Here is a 21,492-nt window from a genome sequence, read left to right as displayed (position 1 = left end):
CGGGCGCCTCGACGCCCGCAGGGCACGGCCAGGCCCCGGGCTCGGGGGCCACACGAAACGTGTCGCCTCTCCCTCAAACCGCAGCGGTGACGCCAACGTCCCGCGTCCCGCGGGAGGTGCGAGGGACAGGACTCGGCCCCGCCAAGCGGCGCCGCGGCGGGTACCGCCGCAGCCGGGGGGGCACGGAGGGGCAGCAGCCCCCGCGGCCGCCGGCGGCGCAGGTGGTCGGGCGCTGGGGGCGGCGGGGCCGCCCGGGCCCGCTCCTGCAGGGCGCCCGCCGGCACAGCCTCCAGCGCTGCAAGCTCCGTGTTTCAGCATCCTCCTGTGTAGGTGCATCCGTGAGGGTAACGGGGAAAAAACGCCGCACCACGGGGAAAAGCCTCCGCGGCCTCGGGGCGCGCCGTGCAGCGGGAGCAGCGCCCCCCCCCCCCCCCCCCCGCAGAAGCGTGCGGAGGAGCCCCGCCGGGCGGTGGGAAGCGGCGGGCCCGGCAGGGGCGGGCGGAGGAGGAGGAGGAGGAGGAGGGCGGGAGGCGGGGGGACCCCCCGCGGCAGGGCCGCCGCCAGCGGCCGCGGTGCCGGGAGACGGGGCGGGGCGGGGCGGCCGCGCCGCGCGCCAGCCGCATTCCTGGGATGCCGCGAGCGCTGGACGCGGCCGCGGCCCGGAACGCGCGACGTCAGCGCCGCGGCGCACGCGGCGGCCCCGCGCCCCATATAAGGCGGTCGCGCCCGCCGCTGCCTCAGTCCGCGCCGGCCCCGCCGCGTGTTCGCCGTCTGCCGCCGTCCCTCGCTCCCGCACCGCCGGCGCTAGACATGGGCTCCGCGGGCACCCGCCCCGCTCTGGCGGCCGCTCTCCTCTGCTTGGCCCGCCTGGTAAGTGCCGCGGCTCTGCGCGGAGGGAGGGAGGGAGGCGGCGGGTCGCTGTGCCCCGGCGCTCACTGGCCGCCGCTCTGCTCTGCTCCGCTCCGCAGGCTCTGGGCTCGCCCTGCCCCGCCGTCTGCCAGTGCCCGGCGGCCGCCCCGCAGTGCGCCCCGGGCGTGGGGCTGGTGCCGGACGGCTGCGGCTGCTGCAAGGTCTGCGCCAAGCAGCTGAACGAGGACTGCAGCCGGGCGCAGCCCTGCGACCACACCAAGGGGCTGGAGTGCAACTTCGGCGCCAGCCCCGCCGCGCTGAAGGGCATCTGCAGAGGTAAGCGGCTCGCCCTCCGCTCCCCCGGGAGAAAGCCCCGGTCCCCGTAGTGCCGAAGTTTAGTAATTTCGAGTCCATGTATGGTTATGCTTTGTTGTTGGTAGCTTGGCAGAAAGGCACATGACTTCAGCAGTCTGGAATGCGATTCAGTATGTCTGGGCTGCGCTAAACGCACATAAGGAAAAGTGATTCCTGACTAACTTATTGTTCTGGCCCCGCGTCTCCGGGGGATTGTAGGGAGCTCCACCGTAAATTGAATTTAACAGACCAGCAAATACCTGCGCTTAAACGAGCGATTTCCACCGCTGACTCCCTCTTCTCCATCTCTGTTGATCTCTGCAGCACAGTCCGAGGGGAGACCGTGTGAGTATAACTCCAAAATCTACCAGAACGGCGAAAGCTTCCAGCCGAACTGTAAACACCAGTGTACGTGCATAGATGGAGCTGTGGGCTGCATCCCGCTCTGCCCGCAAGAGCTCTCTCTTCCTAACCTGGGCTGTCCCAGCCCCAGGCTGGTCAAAGTCCCCGGGCAGTGCTGCGAAGAGTGGGTCTGCGATGAAAGCAAGGATGCGCTGGATGAGCTGGAAGGCTTCTTCAGCAAAGAGTTCGGTCTGGATGATTCCGAAGGCGAACTAACCAGGAACAACGAGCTAATTGCCATTGTGAAAGGAGGCCTGAAAATGCTACCTGGTGAGTATGGGCGAATCTGTGTCACGCTGACAGTTAAGGGGAGGAGGCAGGAGGATGGCTAAATGACTCCTTAGGCCCCAGTGGAAAGAAAGAAACCCAGTGAGAGGATATATTTAGGCTAAGCCCTCCTCTTCTTTTCCAGTTTTTGGATCCGAGCCACAAAGCCGAGCTTTTGAGAATCCCAAATGCATTGTGCAAACGACATCCTGGTCCCAGTGCTCGAAGACATGCGGAACTGGCATCTCCACAAGGGTTACCAACGACAATCCCGACTGCAAGCTCATCAAAGAGACCAGGATATGTGAAGTGAGGCCATGTGGCGAGCCTAGCTATGCCTCCCTGAAGGTAAATACAGACGCTTCTCTGGTGCTCCTCTTCTTTCCAAACTGCTTTGGGTAGAGGGTAAAGGCTGGAGAAGAATCTCCTGTTAATAATATTATTGCCTCTCTTTTACAGAAGGGAAAAAAATGTACCAAGACTAAGAAGTCCCCATCCCCCGTGAAGTTTACTTATGCCGGATGTTCCAGCGTGAAGAAGTACCGCCCCAAGTACTGTGGCTCCTGCGTGGATGGCAGGTGCTGCACGCCTCAGCAGACCAGGACTGTCAAGATCAGGTTCCGCTGCGATGATGGAGAAACCTTCACCAAGAGCGTCATGATGATCCAGTCCTGCCGATGCAACTACAACTGTCCGCACGCGAATGAAGCTTATCCCTACTACAGACTAGTCAATGACATTCACAAATTTAGGGACTGAGTTGTGTTGGGGGTGGGATGCTAAACAGAATTTTGAAGTAACCAGCCATGGAGAAAGGACTTCTGATGGAAATGGTGCCTTGCCCATTTGAGGGCAACATTGAGATGTTACGAGAGTGCACTGTGCAACTGGACACTAACGCAACAGAGATTTAAGCATACTTAAAGCTTCATAGTACTGGAGCAACTTTACTGCTTCTTTTTGGAGCACTTTATCTAATTATATACTGTTTTCTGTTTGTAAGTGATCGGCTAAATGTTTTGTTCCGGTTATGAAAACTTTTTTGCTATCCTGTTCAATTTAACAGTATGCTTCTCCCCCTCCCTCCATCTTCTCCCACCCTTTCCCAACTAAGTTGGAAGTTACATTCCTTCCTGAGGTGGGCACTTGTGGGGTGTTCACAGTGGCAGCTATTATGTACCAACTGTAGTTTAATGGCAAACAGAAATCAGTTGTTTTAAAGCTGAGTATTTTATTTATCAAACTGTAGCTTTTTTGTTTTTCTTGGAGGTTTTTTTTTTACCCCTTCCAGCCCCTGTAATACTGGAATAAGTTGTAAATGATTTTAATTTTATATTCAATGAATTAAAAGAATTTATTTATGGAATTAATCATTTAATAAAGAAATATTTACCTAACTACTCTTAGTAGAGCATTCTGATAGGCAACAGCCTTAAATACAGCAAATGCAAGAGCTTTCTGTGAAAACTCTGAATTCTGAAAAGCTTAGATTCTCTGAAAATTAAACAAGCTCTACTACAGATGCAGCAGTGAACTAGAAAGCTGAGTCTAATTCTTTGGATAAATGATGTTTTGAAGTGGTGCATGCACTCTGCAACCCCATGCTCTAGAAAGCATATACAGAAAAAGCTGCTTGGCAGTGAAAGCAAATGTTTGATAGAGAGACTGAAATGTTAATTAGACTGTCAGATTATTCACACTGTCCTGGAATTTGCAACATAAGGTACTTCATTAGAATGCAGTGCATGCACGGTGATGTTGAACATTGAGGTGGAAGTGGTTGTCAGGTCTCGCATTTTTTGGTGCCTGCTTTTTGCGAATTAATACATTTCTGTGGCGGAAGAATGTTTCCTACAGTCTGCAGGAGGTAGTTTGCTTTCACTAAATTCAAATTAAATGGGCTTGAAGCAATGACTTCTGTTAATCCTAATAACCCAGTGATGAAAAGTAAACATACTGTTAACAGGAGAAGAATGTGAGGAATTTCAAGTACTTCTCCAATAGAGTAAAAGGCAAAGCAGCCACTCTTTTCCACACCTCCCTTTCCCACTTTTTAAATATGTCATTACACTTTATATTGTGGGGGACAGATGACATTTGGCTAACCGAGGGATTTAGCTGTAAGATGGCTAGCTGGCACATGGTAAGAAAATGACATTAAAAAAAAATCAACCACAGGAGAATCTGAGAAAGCAGCATCAAACTTTTGTACTACGTTGGGTAGCATAAAGCTGTGCTACAGATAAGACTGAAAGGAAACGTGCGACGGTGGTGTGGTTTTTTTCTCCCCCCTTGTCACTGGTTACTTCTCTGGCAAAATAGCCTCCCATAGTCTTTAGTAAGAAAGCTACTTCTCATAAAAACCAAGAGACTGATTTTTGAGGTTTTAGAATTGTGAAGGGGTGTCATCCAGTGTCATATAGTTAGATGCAGAAGTGGTTAAGGGTCAATTTTTTTATTAGATTAGGCATAAATATTTCAATAAAATAAATGGCCAAATATCTCAGAAGCTCATCTCTGGCAGCTAATGCTTCGCCTGAGAAATTGCAGCCATCTCTCTTCTGCTCAGTCAAGTTCTCTCCCTGAAGGCATTCAAAACTTGAGCTGTTTTGGAATTCATCACCTGGCCACCCGTCTCAGCTGTATCTAAACTTGTCTGTACAATATTTGTTGACAGTAAAAGTGTGAAATGCAGTAAAGTGCTTTTGTTTGGCTTCTACTTAGATCTGGCACTGAACATGTCACTACCTTAGCCGCTCACTGAGAAATCATCAGGTTTACATGTTGGGTTACTGCATGGGGAGAGGACAAGGAACAGAACACACTGCTCACAGACACACAGCAGCTGCACATGCATTCCTCACCGTCACTTACACTTGAATGACACCCATCTTCAACATAAGTAACAGTTCCCTGAAAAATTACATACACGTGTGACTATGCTATACATGTAGACCGTATATCTGTAATATGCACACCATATGAAAACCGAAGTGGCCCTTCCAACTCCTGCCTCAAGGGTGGCTCTAGCCAGGCCCTGGATTTTACAGCCTGCACTTTGGGCTTTCCATGTTTCATCAAATAGAGGCGGGGGCTCTGTAATCTGCTCACTAGAAAAATGTACTGTTGGGAGAGAAAGGGCTGCAGGAGCAGATAATGCAAACAACAGAGTAAAATAATACTACATGAAATTGTCCTCCTATAAAGAGAGGGAATGAACCCCACCAAAATGGGCTGCAAAGTCTTCCAGAGCTGGGATCTCACACCAAGTGATCATCATCCATATAGTCCTCTCTCCTCACTTTTTGCATTTCACAGTTACATGGCAAAACTACTAAAACCCACAATTTGCAATACTGTAAAAGGAACCAGTGCCATTTTTTGTGTATCATCTTTGCATTTGCTTTGAAATGTTTATACCCTCTGTTGTTTCAGCAGAAAAAAACCCCAAATACTAGGCATCAAAATATAAATGATAAAAACACGGGTTCCTTTAAGTGCAATCAGCAAGCTTGACAGGTAAGGTTAATGAGCACAACTGTAATTTCATTTCTTGGTCAAAAACTAAAGTATCAATATCCTTCTTCAAGATGAATACTAAAAGATGAGGAGTTAGGAACATAATAATTAACGTACATGACAAGAAGCGGGAAGTTTTCAGCACATTTCGATGCCAGGCCATCAAGCAAGTTCAAACCCCGAAAATAAAGCCACCTGTGCCGTGTGGAGCTCCCCTAAGCCGGGCAGACACCAGGGGACCCCCGCGCTTGTCTGGGGAGTCCTGGCACGCCCGAAGGGCGAGCAACGCTGCCGAAGCCAGCACCGTCCTCTCCGCAGCAGCCCCCGCTTCAGCCGTCCCACCTCTCCCCTCTCCCCTCTGCCCCTGGGCCTTTGGCTGTTATTTTTAGGCTGCCCGGTTTGTCACGCAAGCCCCCACCCAGCTGGGGTCACCCGAGGATGGAGCGGGGGGCACGGGGCAGTTTGCCGAGGCTAGTGCTGCCGCCGAACGGAGCGCTTGTCAAACTACAGTTTTGGGACTGCAGGAACGTGTCGTCTTGTATTCAACTCACTTATGCACAAGGGTTTGACGGCGGTAACCACTGTAATGTCAGGGTTACCTACAGAATCTTCCCTACTAATGAAGGCAACACAGTGAAGACAAAGTTTCTGCTGCCTTAAGTGCTGCATGACAGGAAACAAAACAAAAGCGGGAGTATGGAGAAAACAGACTTCATGATTACATCAAATCCTCTCTCCTGGGATGCTACTAGCTCATTCTCCTGAATGAGCAGCAGATAGAGGAAAAGCTAACATCTTACTGACAGTGGGACAGCCAGGCTATTAATTAACCCTTGCTGAGCTGAGACGTGGGAACCTCTATACTCCACATATAAATTACTGCGGAGCCCACAGCAAAGCAGTCCCCACCGGGCTGCCTGACCCTCCGGTGGACACCTTTGGGGAATCGGGCCCATCTCCCCGCTACTGGTGGGAAGCTGAGGCAGCACACGGGCTGTGGGGGAACAGGCGGAGACACGGTGGATCGGTGGGATTGCTGCAGGAGGATTTCCTGTGCTCACAGACCACTGAAGCTGCGTCAATTCCCCCCCCCCCCCCCCCCACGCTCCTGACAAGGAGCTCTGCCAGAGATTTGGCTACACAGGAGAATTTCTCAGCTACAGCTGCACAGGTCTTGTGGACTGGAACAAGAAAGCTTGCAGTGGACGATCATTCAGTGGTGGAAGTCAAACCTACCTCCCTACACAGAGGCAGTGAATGGTGTCACACCAGAGGCTTGCTCTTACCAGATGCTGGCCCTTCCAAGCTGATCCTGCATAAAAGCACTTTGGTGCACGTGCACATTTTAGTTTACTCCTGTTTAATCAAACTATTTCCATGCAGTGCCCAGAGTGCTCAGCACACAGCAAGGGAAGGCTGTGTAGTTTTACCAGCTGCTCTGCCTCACGCCTGTTTTTTCATATAGACATGTCCCTGCTTTCATAGTCACAGGTTTTTTTCTCCATGTTACATAGCCACGTATCAAACGGCACACAGAAACGTGGAGGTGCCATGTACAGAGCTAGTTGTCTGTTACTGCTTTTGAGATGCACTCATGAACAACTGAACTGCACTGAACTGCAGTGAGACTTGGTATCTAGAAAATACAAATCCTGTAAAAGACGACTTCAACCAACAAAATGATACAATAAGCATCTGTGTCTATTACCCTGTAAAGACCAAACACCAAGAAACTGACTAGATTGTGTCCAACACACTATGATTTTCCCTCCCCCCAAAACCTACAGAGCTATGACTTCTACATACACAATTTATATTGGAGAAGATCTTGAAAGACCCCAAGGCACCATTCACATAAGCAACTTCATCTGTCTCGAAGTATGTTTACAGGATGGAATGTAGCAACTGTCCAGGAGGAAAAGATTAGACAAGATTTTGTAAAGGTTTTCGTTTACTAGATAGAAGAAATTTAAAGATAGGGTGCACAGATTTGCCCAGATGGGAATCTAGGTCGGACACATACATTAACAACTTAACCTCATAATGAATGCAGTTTCAGTAGGAATTAAGGGGCTCCATTACAAACACCAGTTAAACAGTCAGCGGTGTAGTCCAGCAATATTTTGAGAACACTGGTTGAACATCAGATCAAAAGGAGCCCAGCAGATCATCTGAGCCAAAGACACCAGCTTTTCAGGAGTTACTGATTTCCTTCAGCATCTCAAACCAACCAGGTTAGATCCTAATTAGTTCATGAATTTGACACAGTCAGAAATCAAGACATCAGGGCTGTAAAACCAGTGAGTCTATTAATGAGAACTTAAAACAGGAAAATATATTTTAGTCTACAGAACCGGATACTTGTGCTGTAGTGGAACAATCCCATTAAAACCAACCTGGATGCCCAAGCACAGCTGAAAGCAGAGATTGGGAAAAAAGGTCAAAGAGATATCACCGAGAGTGTAGATACAGAAGTGATGGGGACTTCTCAGGCAAGCTTTTAAGGCCACACCTGTCTGCTCTTTTTCGTGAATGTCTACACCTCATCTACCAACTTAATTTTTACCTCACTTGGACGGACGTATCTCTACTCCCTATTGGCACTCCTGGCAAAATGGACAAGTTCTGGGACTACAATATGATTCAGTAGAAAATCTGGAAGCAAGGAGTGGAAAGGCAACAGGCAGCTTTCACAGTCACTTCTTCCTCCTTCTGCAGGCAGAACTCGGATGACAGGAAGAAAGTGGCAATGTGATTTTAAACCATTTTTGCTTTCTCCACCAGCTGGGATCATGCAGGAACCAGCCAGCTCCATGTGGTAATTTCTTCTCTAAATCAAGAGTCCCTCTCCCTTCTCATTTCTATCCCTGCTTCTTTGGCAGATTATTTTTTAACCCACTCTGATTTGTGATGCAACCCCACAAATAGCTGTACTGATGCAACTGATGCAAAAAGAAGCCTAATACAAAAGGATTAAAGAAATACGAGGACTACTGTGCCAATTAAAAAAAAAAAAAGAAAATCCACTATTTTTTATCACTAGCAGGAGCCAGTTAAGTCCACAAAGACTTCCCCTTGCCCCAAAGGTAGTCAAGACTTTAGTGGCTTTCCGTATTTTACTGCTCTGTTGATTTTTCCTGCCAAAAAAGCCTACTACAATACGATAGCCTGGAAATGTTTTTCGGCAGGAACAGTTAGCAGTGGTGAAATCAGGACAAGCCAGTGGAACTTTGCTTCCAAACCAAAAACATGTTACAATGCACAGAGCCAACAAGGGAAAGAAGCTCTTGCAGTAAAAGCATCATTAGAGCTCAGGCACTGTCTGACGGGTCACTGAGACCCAGCAGGACACAGTGGGAACACATTTCTGTTATCACAGACAGACAGGCAGCAAAACAACTATCCTTGTTTTTTTTCCTGGTTTTACATGTCATCTGCAACTTCCCTTTCAGTTTCAGTATTTATTTCAAGTTGGTTTTGCTGCCATTTCTTGTTTGTCTTGCATACGTGTGACTTCCATTTCACCACAGATTTCCACCAAATAAAACCATATGCACTGCCATAGCAACATTTTAATACAAACACAGGGTAATCTTTGTTCACTGAAGTACACAGTTCATTTTTTTCTCTTATTAACAGAACCTGCATGTGCATACAGTTTAACTGAATGTCATAGCAACAACAAAAACACAAATTCAAGATATTTTTTCCTTCGGAGGGAGGAAGAATAAATGTTTTCAGAAAAAGAGCGTGGGACTTAAGAAAGCAGAATGAAATGTTTGTGACCAAATACGGCTTGAAGTTACATCATTGCAGCTGTATATTTACTCCCTGAAAGCCTGCTCTTTCAAGGTGTTATACATTCTCAGTTCCTACAGATGTCAATAGAGACCAGCCATCTCTGGCAGGGCAAGGTCTGAATCACAGCTATGCTTATACACAACACGGAGCTTGGACTTCCAGTCAGCACTACAGAGAACTTAGAAATTTATGTACTTTTTTAGACTTGAGTGCATGTTCTGCATGGTAAACAGTTTTACTCCTAATGCAAAGTAAAACTGCACTGTTCAACTGAAGTAACAAAAATTAGTCCAGCATGCCTCTAAGCTAGCGCCAACCACACATTTTGCGGCATGACCCTCTTCTCCTCTACAGATCAGCAATTCCTAACGCAAAGATAAATACAGTAAAACCTAGAATTCAGATGCGTTCATTCAAAACTTAGCTGTTTCACTGACAGGGGCTATAACGTTGTTTACCCATGACAACTCAATAACTTATGCCTCATATCCCCAGGAAGTTGTACAAAAAAGGAAAAGAACCAAGTTCTCTCATATGGGTGACTCAATCCTACCTCTCAGCTATTGCTATGCGCTTAGCTATGCTCTATTTTTGTCCTTCATGGCTTGTGAAAGGGATGACTTCATTAAGCTTTTAATTTTGTTAAGTAGCATGTTCATTCAGCACAAGAGCCTTTACTCTTTGCTTTGTAAGCTGATGGTCCTTCAGCTCAGGCACACTGTGAGGGTTCAGGGTTTGACACCTGAAAAGTCTGAACATTAACAGAAATGCCATAACAATGGTACACACAAAACACTTGTTCCTTCTGTGACAAGTAGTTTACAGAGGAAAATAAACGAGTTATCACAGTAGGCATAAAATCAAGCACTCAATGCAAGCTGGTGTTGAATGATGAAGATTAAAACATCACACACAGTTTTCATTCACAGGCATCATCTGCGCTGAATCAAGGCAGAGTCCTGCAGGGATCCTCATATAATATGATTAAAATAGTATGTTTTCAAAATGGACAGAACTAAAGTCTTCAGGCAGCCTCGGCTCCATGTCTTAAATTTCAAGTGCTTGACCAGAAATTTAGAAATACAGCTTTTAAAGACGTATTTTCTCCCTTCAGTTTATTACACAATGCTCGTTCCGGGTTAAGTCACTCAGAGAGGAATTAAAAACTTCCCCTAACTACCTATGAAAGTGTTAAACACCCATCTGCCTAGCCAAAGAGGGCATAAACTTCGATTAAATCAGTAACCTTATTCTTATGAAGAATTACTACTGTTGCAGGACCTGCGCTGGTCAGCTGTCATCAGTAAGGCTGTGCTTTTAGCTAGAGACCATTTTGATTCAGTTTTATAAACAAAAATTGAACAAGTTTTGCTAAACTGAGTAAAAATATCTGAATTCCATCTTGGCTTACACTTGATGAATCACTACTGTTCAAACTAGTGTAAGCATTACCAAAACCATATAAAAATAGGTAAATAGTAACCTGGGAATGAATGGCAAATGCTACCAAGGCCTTTTACTCTCAATTTCATTGAACTCTGGAAGATGATTCCCAGCTTTGTTTGGGAAATTTCAGTTCTAGCAACTACCACAGGAATGCTCCTTAATAATTTTTTAAAACCTTCTTTAATGCAGGAAAAGATTTAAATCTGCAGGATAGATTTAACAGCGTCTTAATTTAGAAACAAATTACGGTTGCATTTGGCTCACAAGGAAGCTTGAACTAGATTTATATAAAAAAACGCAGGCAAACTCTTTCATACAATTAATGAAAACACCCAAGAGCGTAGAAAAGTAATGCAAATTACAAATCTGCGTTCCTCAGCCAAAGACTAATCGCACACACATGCAGATCAACACTAATATTTGCAGCACTCTAATTTCCACTGTGTGCTATGGATCATAACAGCAATACCATGCTTTTACTCCAGATGAAACATCTTCTGGCAAATGAACTGTGGCAGTTTCGCTGTTCTGCTCTTTTATCGGTGTTATTACGAATGGGTTCAAGACTGGTTTAAAGTAATTTGTGGCTACCAAGTCAGCATGCAGTGATCGCTGATTAGGAAAAGCTTATTCACTTTCACTGAACTGGAAAAATATGAAAGCAGCACCTATAGCTAGGAATCTCAGTCCTTTAAAAAGGGTTAAAAAAACAAACATTGAAACAAGAGGTGGGCAGAGGACCAACAATGACTAAAAAAGAAAATAGAGCACAGGTGGCTACTGCCAGCCAAGAAGAAAAACTTCCCTGTTTTACCAGGGGTTGCAAAACACACAAGGGAAAGGACACGTGATACCACTGTGAGAAAAAAATAGCATGCAACTACAAAGGTCTGACACTCCTTCCAAACTGCAGTAGCTAGATGCCACGGTGAACAATTTTTTTTAACGACCATTTGTTGCAAAGGTGTGAAAAAAAAACTTCTAAACCTTTGAACAACTCAAAAATCCTCTCCACGTAGCATGACCGGTAAGGAACCAACAGCCTGGTACTGAAGCCTAGACTGAGAGTCTGGAAGCCCGAGCCCTCTCCCATATTGCTGTCACAGCCTCCTGTTACCTCAGTAAGTTCCTTCACTTGCATTCTGTTGTATTTCTACCTTTGTCAGCACTTGCAGGAAGAACACTCATGACTGAAAAAACACCTTCATGGCAGTTTAGTGTGCATCCCGTGCCACCAACTTCTGGCACAAAGGCGCCCGTCTCAAGCAGGAGGCAGCCTGGGGTAACAACGATGGCAGCAACAACCTCACAGAGCTGTTTACAAAGTGATCATGTCCTCAAGACTTTACAAATGCTGACTTAGCTAGACCCTTGCAAACTAAGCCCAAATGCCTATGCTGGTTCCTGAGAACTCCCTGGTACAGGTGTGCAGAGGGGCCACCTGTCTCACACTGCTCGCAGCACCCGCTGTTCTCATCCTCCAACAGACCCCACAGACACAGGGCACTTAGACACAGTGATAAGTGGTCTGGGATCTAGAAATTTTCTCAGAAGTTAACAACAGATTTCTATTGTCAGCAGATGATACAGCGCAGGACTTTTTTTTAAGGTTTACTTGTTTTTAAGTAGGTAAATTTAGCTGATATTCCAGTAAATATTTACAGTATCTGGCTTCAGGAGGTAAACTTAGTAATACGAGATGCATAACATAAGCATTGTTCAGAAGTCCAATATATTAGCCCTAGTGACAATCTTATGTATTCACTTCTATTGATTTTAAAACCCATGCTAATTTAGAAGATCAGGGTAAAAGATTAAACATACAGCAACAAGCCACCCTGAAAACATGGTTTGACCTGTCCTTAACACATTAAGCAAGATGCAACCAAGTAAGTAAAAAAATTATATTGCACCAGGCACCCAAAATGTCACCCCAGAAGATGAAAGTAAAAAGTAAAGTAAGATCATTTGCAGTAGTGCAGCGTGACAAAGAAATACCTTAAAAGAAAATTAACCTAATGAAACACCAGTGTTTTTTTTTCCAGTAAGTTTAAGCATTAAGACTCAAATCCACATATAAAAACAAATATATGATCAGATATTTCAATTCTGAAATCAGACACTGAGCTGTTAGGATAAAAGGAAAACATATATTGTTGAAACTAACTTGGAAACTTTATATTTGGGTTACTCTGATTTATTAAAGATACATGGAGAAAAGGGTACAATTAAATAAGAATTTCAGATTTTTCTGGAACCAGCAATTCCCCACCTCTTTATTTACATCCCTAAATATGCATTACTAAATCCCAAAATAGGCAGGCAGTTTGGAAGTGCTGCCTTTAATGAAGGAAGCCAAACCAAACCTCTGAGAACTCGGTTGTATAAAAAAAGGTTTAATTAAATTAAAAAAAAAAAAAATAAAAGGCTTATTCCACCTTCTTCTCTCAAAGAACCATCATGAACTGTCCCGAATTTCCCCTTCTTCCATAGATGAAAGGGATGAACTTTCACTGTCCGAGTTCTCTGCAGGTTCACTGGCATCTGAGGGTGCAGGACACAAACAAAAAACAAACAAGCAATTAGTTTCAGCAATGTTGTTTGCTCATCAAACATAAGCAGTTTTGTATCTTCTTTTCCTTTTAATCACACTTTCCTTGAGGACAACTATTTCTTAAGACATAACCAGTCTCGTAACATGGGATAAAGTCCTGGGTAGGACCTTCTTGTTGAAGGAGAAAGCAAGACAATGCTGAGAACTTCTTTTAGTTTTTAAATCTTGGTCTTTCAGTCAAGTAGGTAAGCAGAGTATTTATCCCACACAAAACTCTTCCTCTTCATCCACTGAGAATTTAAAATTGTTCTCTTGGCTTATTTGTTTTAAATGTTGTTTTTTGGGTTGCTACATACATATATTAAAACTGTAATGAATTATAAATAATTTATGCTTTTGTTAGTGTAGTTAAGATGGGGAACTACTGAGAAATTCTAAATGGAAAATTAACATGATGCACCTATGTGCTCCTTCCACGTGTTCCAGCACCCCAAAGATGGTGTTAAGCTGTGTGAATCCATGAGCTAAGGCTGATGAGGTTAAAGCCGCACAATAACTTGTGCTTTAGGACACGGCTGTTGTGCTCTGCTGAGATCGTATCATGAAGCACTCACTTCCCAAACTGGTCTTCAGCCTCACACCCCGAGACTCCTTCTTTAGCAAGCACTGACCCCGGTCACCTTGTGGTGAGGTCACCAAATGCCACTGGTTGGTGGCACTCAAGCAGCACAAAAATAAACTACAGCAAAGCAGGCCCATGATTCCCACTCTGCTCTCATTGTTATTTTCAGTATTTGATCTGACTATGAATTTAAAGACATTTTTCAGCATTTATTGCCAGATGTGTCATTAAGGAAACGTTACCAAAAGGGAGCTGATGAAGTACAGTTACTGTCTTGTCAAGATAAGTTCTACAGCTGGCAAACACAGATAATACATAGGACACAGTATGCACCTGTACAGTTTCAATGGAATTTGTTCAAGAAAATAGAAGCATTTCACCCAGAAACACTGGAGGTCACATTTTGTCTACATTAAATCTAGTGTATAATCAATTAACATTTATATGCCAGATATGTACTGAGTAATGCACAAAGCAAGGATTGTTTTTGCCCCTAAGTCCTATGAAAGCTTCTGTAATCCCCTACTATCTTCAGCCATGACTGACCTTGCATGCTGAAATCAGAGCACCTTTAGTTTTTGCTATAAGCAAGTCAAGCATCAAAAAATCACATAAAAGAATGTGGCAATCTTCTGACTCACAATGAAGCTCAACAGATGAATTTTAGCTTTAGTTTTGTGTGTTACAGTAAGTTTTATTTAACAGGAATTATAGACTGTTTTCACTCAAAAAGAACGTATTTTTATGGTGTTGACAGCACTGCCTATAAATCAAGATTGCCCAGCCCTTCCCACCATAAAACTGTCCGCAGTTTACTTAAAATGTAAAATATAAACTCTGGGTTTAAATTTTTCAGAGCCAGTTTTCTTCCTCAATCCTTATTTTCTTTATTTTTTTTTAAAGTTTCAGCCAAAATACTTAAGCCATTTCTGAGAACAAGGATAGGAGAAAAAGGCTTTGTCCTCATTAAATTCTAGCAGTCTCTCTTTGAAGGTGTCCAGCTCTAGCTCTCCCCCAGTCTTTGGGGGTAGTAACTTCAATTGTGGGGGGAATGGTGAACTCCCCCCAGCACGTGCCTGTTGCTGTGGCTATGAAAACTTGCCTCTGTTCTTCCTGGGGAAGGGGGTAGATCTGAGACTGCTCAGTAAACAAACACCATTTTAGCAGTTAAATTCCCACAGGACTTTGTTTCTTGTTCTAGCCTGGGTCCTCTGAAAACAGATCTCGGAGGGCTATGGTAGTCAAAGCCCCTGCGCTCCGGCAGACACCCTGCCAGACATCCACTCATCAATGCAGCAGCTGTTTGCCTGGAATGCCAAGGGGAGGTCAGTCGGACAGGCGCTCCAAGACAAATGTCCCTCTGGGTGCACATGGAGAGGGAAAGCAGAAAGGAAAAGTCACTATTGGCAGAGACAGGCTAAGCAAGAGCAGGAGGCTTAGGAGGGGTGTGCAACTGACACAAAAATCTGTAAGTGTCGAAGAAACTGGACTGCAAGTAGCCCACAAGAGGCTACAAGCAGAAAGGTCGCTCCTTGGGAGACGGGAGTGGGCTAAAGCACCTGATTACAATGGACTTCTCCCTGGAGAGTCTGGACATGAACCCGAGATTTCCACTCTTAGCAATTATCTGTGAATGCAACTGGTAAGCAAACTAAATTCTGTTTTTTCTCCTTTATTCTGTAAAGGTGACACACAACAGAAGAGTACAACGATCGTGCCACACTTCAACAAAAGTGGTATTTTGTCTTTAAATGGAATAACACCAACAAAAAAGCCCTCCTGTTTTTCTATTCATGTTCTGAACAAGCTTTTCTTGAAAGAATCTGGAGTTACTCTAACAAGCTTCCACTCTTAACAGAAAAAGCTCCAAGAACACAGGGTCCAAACCAAACTCAAGGCTGAAGTTAAGTGTTAATATGTTAACTAAGAAGATGTACAAAAATAAATAATGATAAAAGTTGTGAAAATCATGTTATTTTTGCCATTAGTTATAACATTTTGCTATGTTATACCCAAAACAACTCAACAGGGAGCTACGCACTTGATTTTTATCAAGTTAGACACAAATCTTCTAACTGTTAGAAACAGTTAAAAAAAAGATGAAGAAAATAAATGGTTCCTAAAACCTGAAATAGCTACCAGTGTTCCCTGAATATCACCTTCAGGAACGACTGCTAACTGAATGATCCCTGCAGCAGAAGGTCACCATCTTGAAGACACACACTTGTGCTGCCCTGTGACAGCACCCCCGCAGCTATTACTGTCTCTCTCCCCTTTGCCATTCTACTCTGGCTTTTACAGAATCAGCTAGTTGCTGTGACAGCACGACCTCAAAATATAGTTGTTCAATCAACACCTATTTGAATCTATACCCTTAAAAGGACAACCACCCTATTCAGATTAAGTTCATGAGTCAATCAACTGTAATTCCCTCCTGACTTCTAAATCATAGGGGTAGGGCTGACTACTGAACAGCAAGGGACCTAGACCAAGAAAGAATGGATAAACTGAAAGTACCTAGTTTCTTTGTAGTCCAGTATATGTATGTGCACTCCTATGGTAACTTATCAGTGGACCTGGTTGCTCAGACAAGACTCCTACCTCATCCCCTGGTGTGGTGTCTCGCTCTCAGAAGCTCTTGCAGTATGTAGTGCAAGAAATGTTTGCACAACGTTTCTTTGAGAGCAGATTACTCCAATGGACCACTTGGTGTCATCTAGCCAGAACAGCCAAGATCCATAGAAGTTTGGTATCACTGGTACAATATTCTCAGTCTGATCTTTATTCAGTCAAATTATACACATATAGAGCCATGACTGAGTTGCTGCAGGGAAATAGCCATTGCAAACGTATTTCAAAGCTTTTCCTCAGAAATCTCCCATAGTCTCCCATAGTATTCTCCTGGAGAAGCTGGCGGCTCGTGGCTTAGACAGGTGCACTCTTCGCTGGGTAAAAAACTGGCTGGACGGCCGAGCCCATAGAGTTGTGATGAATGGAGTGAAATCCAGTTGGCGGCCGGTCACAAGCGGAGTCCCCCAGGGCTCAGTTTTGGGGACGGTCTTGTTTAACATATTCATTGATGATCTGGATGAGGCGATCGAGTGCTCCCTCAGCAACTTTGCAGACGACACCAAGTTGGGTGGGAGTGTTGATCTGCTCCAGGGTCGGAAGGCTCTGCAGAGGGATCTGGATCGATGGGCCGAGGCCAATTGTATGAGGTTGAACAAGGCCAAGTGCCGGGTCCTGCACTTGGGTCACAACAACCTCATGCAACGCTACAGGCTTGGGGAAGAGTGGCTGGAAAGCTGCCCTGCAGAAAAGGACCTGGGGGTGTTGGTTGACAGCCGGCTGAAGATGAGCCAGCAGTGTGCCCAGGTGGCCAAGAAGGCCAACGGCATCCTGGCCTGTATCGGAAATAGCGTGGCCAGCAGGAGCACGGAAGTGATCGTGCCCCTGTACTTGGCGCTGCTGAGGCCACACCTTGAATGCTGTGTTCAGTTTTGGGCCCCTCACTACAAGAAGGACATTGAGGTGCTGGAGCGTGTCCAGAGAAGGGCAACAAAGCTGGTGAGGGGTCTGGAGCACAAGTCTTATGAGGAGCGGCTGAGGGAACTGGGCTTGTTTAGCCTGCAAAGAGGAGGCTGAGGGGAGACCTTATCGCTCTCTACAATTACCTGAAAGGGGGCTGCAGAGAGGTGGGTGTTGGCCTCTTCTCCCAAGTGACTAGCGACAGGACAAGAGGAAATGGCCTCAAGTTGCACCAGGGGAGGTTTAGGAAAAATTTCTTTACTGAGAGAGTGGTGAGACACTGGAACAGGCTGCCCAGGGAAGTGGTGGAGTCGCCCTCACTGGAGGTGTTCAAGGAACATGAGGACGAGGCATTGTGGGACATGGTTTAGTGGGCATGGTGGTGTTGGGTTGATGGTTGGACTTGATGATCTTACAGGTCTTTTCCAACCTTAGTGATTCTGTGAATCTAAAAATTACAGACTGGCTAATCACTGAAAAGTATGGAATTTGGTAACTAAGGTGACTAGCTGGGGGACAAAGAGACAAGGAAACTGATTCCCTGTATCAGCAGCTGCAGAAAACGAAGCTGGAACATGAAGCCTTTATACTGGGGAGGAAGATGGAAATTAACTTCAAAACTAGAATACAAATTCCTGCTAGATGGGGACTTTCCTCTAAGTTAACTCCAAGATGAAATTTTTCCCTCAACTAAGTACTTTTCAAAAGGTAACATTGTGCTTTTAACCCACCCGAAAAGCCACTTCGCCATTATGATTTCTAATAACTATCCTGTAATTCAGAATTATTTGTCCAAAGTTAGGAGTTATGCTAGGAAATAATGGAGAATGATTCCTGTGTATGATTAGCAGGCTTACTTAAAACTCATCTTCCCCAGTCAGCTTGACTTTTTAGAAACAACCACCTCTGTCAAAACTTCGCTACATACAAAATTTAGTAAAGTCTGAAGAGTTGTTTTACTTTAGTGGCTAAAATATACAAAAAAAGAATCAAGCACCAGTAAACAAAGTTAGAAAAAACACATACAATACAGCTTATGGGTGTAAGCCATCAGCCAGCAGTTTTAAGACAGAGTGTTCATAACAGCTTTTTTACATCAATCTTTTAGATTCAGAGGGAAATACAAGATGTACTGTACATTCCTGGCATTATTTATAGGTGTATCCTTATTTATTGTTTATTTAACTAAAATATCTAAATACAGCATAACAGGAAACAAATATATGCTTACCTTGGCCAAGAACCACCATGTCATTCTTCAATGTTTTCAAGACCACAAATAACGTTGGATATTCAATTATTACTTTGCCTTTCAAATTGTCTAGGAGGCTTTTACTGGCATCCAGTTCATTGTACCTTAAAAATAATAGGGAAGTTTATTTTGGATTTTAATACTATAATGGAGATAACGTACATTTTTGGGGGGCGGGGGAGAGCTTTCTCGCAATTCACAGGATTTTCAGATGATATAATGTTCAGAAGAGCTATCTTATGATTCAAATTACATATCCAGTCTTATTATCCAACTACATAATTTTTTTTTAAATCCTCCTAACACCTAAGCATAAGAACAAGAAGAAAATCAAAGTCAAATTTCTAAGGGCTGAAATGTTTTATGAGTTCTTAATGAGTATCTTTACCAAAATCGGGTATGGACATAAGGTTATCAAAATAGATATATTTACCAAAATCAGATTCTAAATTGAAAGCAACACTTACTGTTCTACTTATGGGCTTTGACACTATAGGTTTAATTTACATGATTAGTAACGTACCTTATTTATCATGTTTGCTTATGAATTATCAGTGAAGTACTGGGAAGATGAACTAAAAAGCATATCTGAACAACTATTAAAGCAGAGGTAGAGTAGAAGCACTTAAAGCTCTGTTTTTGTAGACGTTAAGGGCTCTGATACACAGAACATTGGTACAGTAACTTCTAAAAGATGGTACAATATCCCCGTTTATGCCTAAGCAAATCTCTGTTTACAGCACCATCTGTAAGAAACTCCCTGTAGAAATCCCCACATATGTGTGTGCTACAAGAGGCGCGTGACTCAGATGCACAGTCCTTTCCCAGAGAAGGGCTCCTCTTCACCCTGGAGGGTGAAGCCAGGTATATAACAATTATTTTGTAGAACTGTAATATTCTCTCCCAACTCTCTAACTGGAAACCTGGACCTGGGATTTTGGGGAAGGGAAGGGATATTCCAAAGCCCTCTGTAAGAGAAACCCTGTTGCTTTCACTGGCTGTAACTGCGGCATCCAACAGATGCTCTGATATTATTACACTGCAATCTGAGTTATGCGATTCTTTCTGTAATCAGCATTATTAAATTACTACTAAGCTATTGTATCAGTTAAAGGCAAATGAAGTTCAAAACCAAAATACACTGTGGGCAGTAAGTGGAGTATTTCCCATAGCTGCTCTACCTTCTCTGCAGTTGGGTTTTCTTTTGCCAAAAACAACACTGGATGGGTGAAGGAAATTATATACTTTATGATTTACAGTAATGGGTGATTAAGAACAGTATGTCAGAGGAGTCAGCACACGAAGAATACTGAAGGTAAAACAGGATTTGAGTTCTTGGGATTTAGGGGAAACTTAGTTTGAGCAGAAAACATTTCTCTCTCATATTCAACTTCAATCATCATGAAAATATTTGGTATCATGTTTCTCTCAACCCAAAGTAATTATGACCTCTTCTTACTGAAACCCTTTAAAAGGGATAACAGTGTATTACACTTCTTACTGAATGAATGCATTTATAACTTGTGGATTAACACACATGAACAGAAACATATTTACTGCTTTATTTACAGTACTCCAAACGCGAAGTATGGCAATACCTTTCCTTTGGCAAGGACCTCAACACATTCTTTTCTGGTTAAGCAAACATTTACCACCAAGAGGCTAAACTAATTCACATGCCACAATACACTTTCCATTATCTCATGTTTTAGACAAAACATCTTTAGCGTCCAGCTTGGCACAAGATAAAACATTTGTACTTAAAACTGTTTTATGATAGTAAATTACTGAAATGTTAGATCACCGAGTCAGAGCTTTATCTTTTTTGTTTTTAAAGTAAATTTTATTGGTTGACAGTGACAGAGAAAACATCTAAATTTTTAGTGCATAATGTGGGCTGTAAACTTCAGGAAGAATATAACAAAGGAGTTTAATGCTTCTCTTTTTTAAACTTTGCTGTTATCGTCCATGCTATCCAAAAGACCTCAGTCTACTACACTCCCTACTTTATACACAAGTGCAAGTTGAGGTTTTCTGCTAATCCACGTGCCTTGACTATGCATGCTTAAAAGATCTCAAAAGAAAACTAATACTTGTCACTCAATTCCAAAGTCTAATACAGGACGGCTTCTGAGCAAGACTGATTTTTCAGGTTCTCTTGAAAGACTTTGCCATGATAAAAACCTTCCGAATTTTATCCCAGAACTAGAACAAAGTCATACATCAGAGGGTGAACAATACAGACCTATGGGCAGAAGACGACTGCCCTGTAAGGCTTTTCTAGAAGCCTATATACACACCCATAATTTCAATTTTTACTTATGAAAAGGCTAGACCTGTTTGGAGAAAAATAAAATGAAATGGCATTTTTACAAATCTTGTAACTTCCTGTACTGATTATTCACCAGGAAGAGCTGAGGATGTAGGGTAACACTGGAATGCAGGTCCTCCCATGTATTTGGAGGGAAGTGGTCTCACCACAGGTAGATGGAGCAGGGAGAACCTGGTAATCAGGTATTATCAGGTATTCTTCTATCACCATTTTTACCTACTGGTCTTGTATCACTAGGACTGCATAGCCTGCTCAGTGAGAACCCATAACAAGCTGCAACCTTCTTCAGGCCCTTCCTTCACTGTGCATTTCAAGTGACAACCCAGTAAAATGAATGACAACCAGCGTAAGTCTGTTCCTTTCACTCGGGCTCTTCCATGCTCCAGGGCCAGTTGCAGGAACCAACTTAACTGAGTCTGTCATCCTAAACAAGCTCCTTCAGCCCTTCATGACAGGATGGATTTGAAGCTAAGCCTGGCTCCAGATGAACTGACCACCCTGGCAGAACCATTACCTTAATGCCCCATCTTCGCATCTTTCTTTTAAATGCCCCCCCCCGCCGCTTT

The 21,492-nt window shown here is 44.0% G+C and overlaps 2 protein-coding genes across 2 annotated transcripts in view; one reads left to right on the top strand and one right to left on the bottom strand.

Annotated features, from left to right (window-relative positions):
- The first annotated feature begins 810 nt into the window (after positions 1 to 810).
- CCN1 (cellular communication network factor 1) lies at positions 811 to 3,230 on the top strand. Its single transcript, XM_059821786.1, has 5 exons — positions 811 to 870; positions 969 to 1,185; positions 1,528 to 1,875; positions 2,018 to 2,220; positions 2,332 to 3,230. Exons 1-5 carry the CDS (start codon positions 811 to 813, stop codon positions 2,629 to 2,631), a joined length of 1,128 nt encoding a protein of 375 aa, XP_059677769.1. The 3' UTR covers positions 2,632 to 3,230.
- Positions 3,231 to 12,834: 9,604 nt separating this feature from the next.
- Positions 12,835 to 21,492, bottom strand: part of ZNHIT6 (zinc finger HIT-type containing 6) — a 35,695-nt gene continuing 27,037 nt past the window's right edge. Inside the window, exons 9-10 of the mRNA XM_059822181.1 lie at positions 18,574 to 18,698; positions 12,835 to 13,182 (exon numbers count right to left, since the gene is read on the bottom strand). Coding sequence (XP_059678164.1) covers positions 13,097 to 13,182; positions 18,574 to 18,698 — 211 coding nt within the window. The 3' untranslated portion in view covers positions 12,835 to 13,096. The remainder of the gene's footprint in view (positions 13,183 to 18,573; positions 18,699 to 21,492) is intronic.

Source organism: Gavia stellata, chromosome 10 (assembly GCF_030936135.1).
Source record: "Gavia stellata isolate bGavSte3 chromosome 10, bGavSte3.hap2, whole genome shotgun sequence".
Taxonomy (NCBI): domain Eukaryota; kingdom Metazoa; phylum Chordata; class Aves; order Gaviiformes; family Gaviidae; genus Gavia; species Gavia stellata.
Note: the sequence above shows the minus strand (reverse complement) of the source record. Positions and strands in the feature narration are given on the sequence as shown.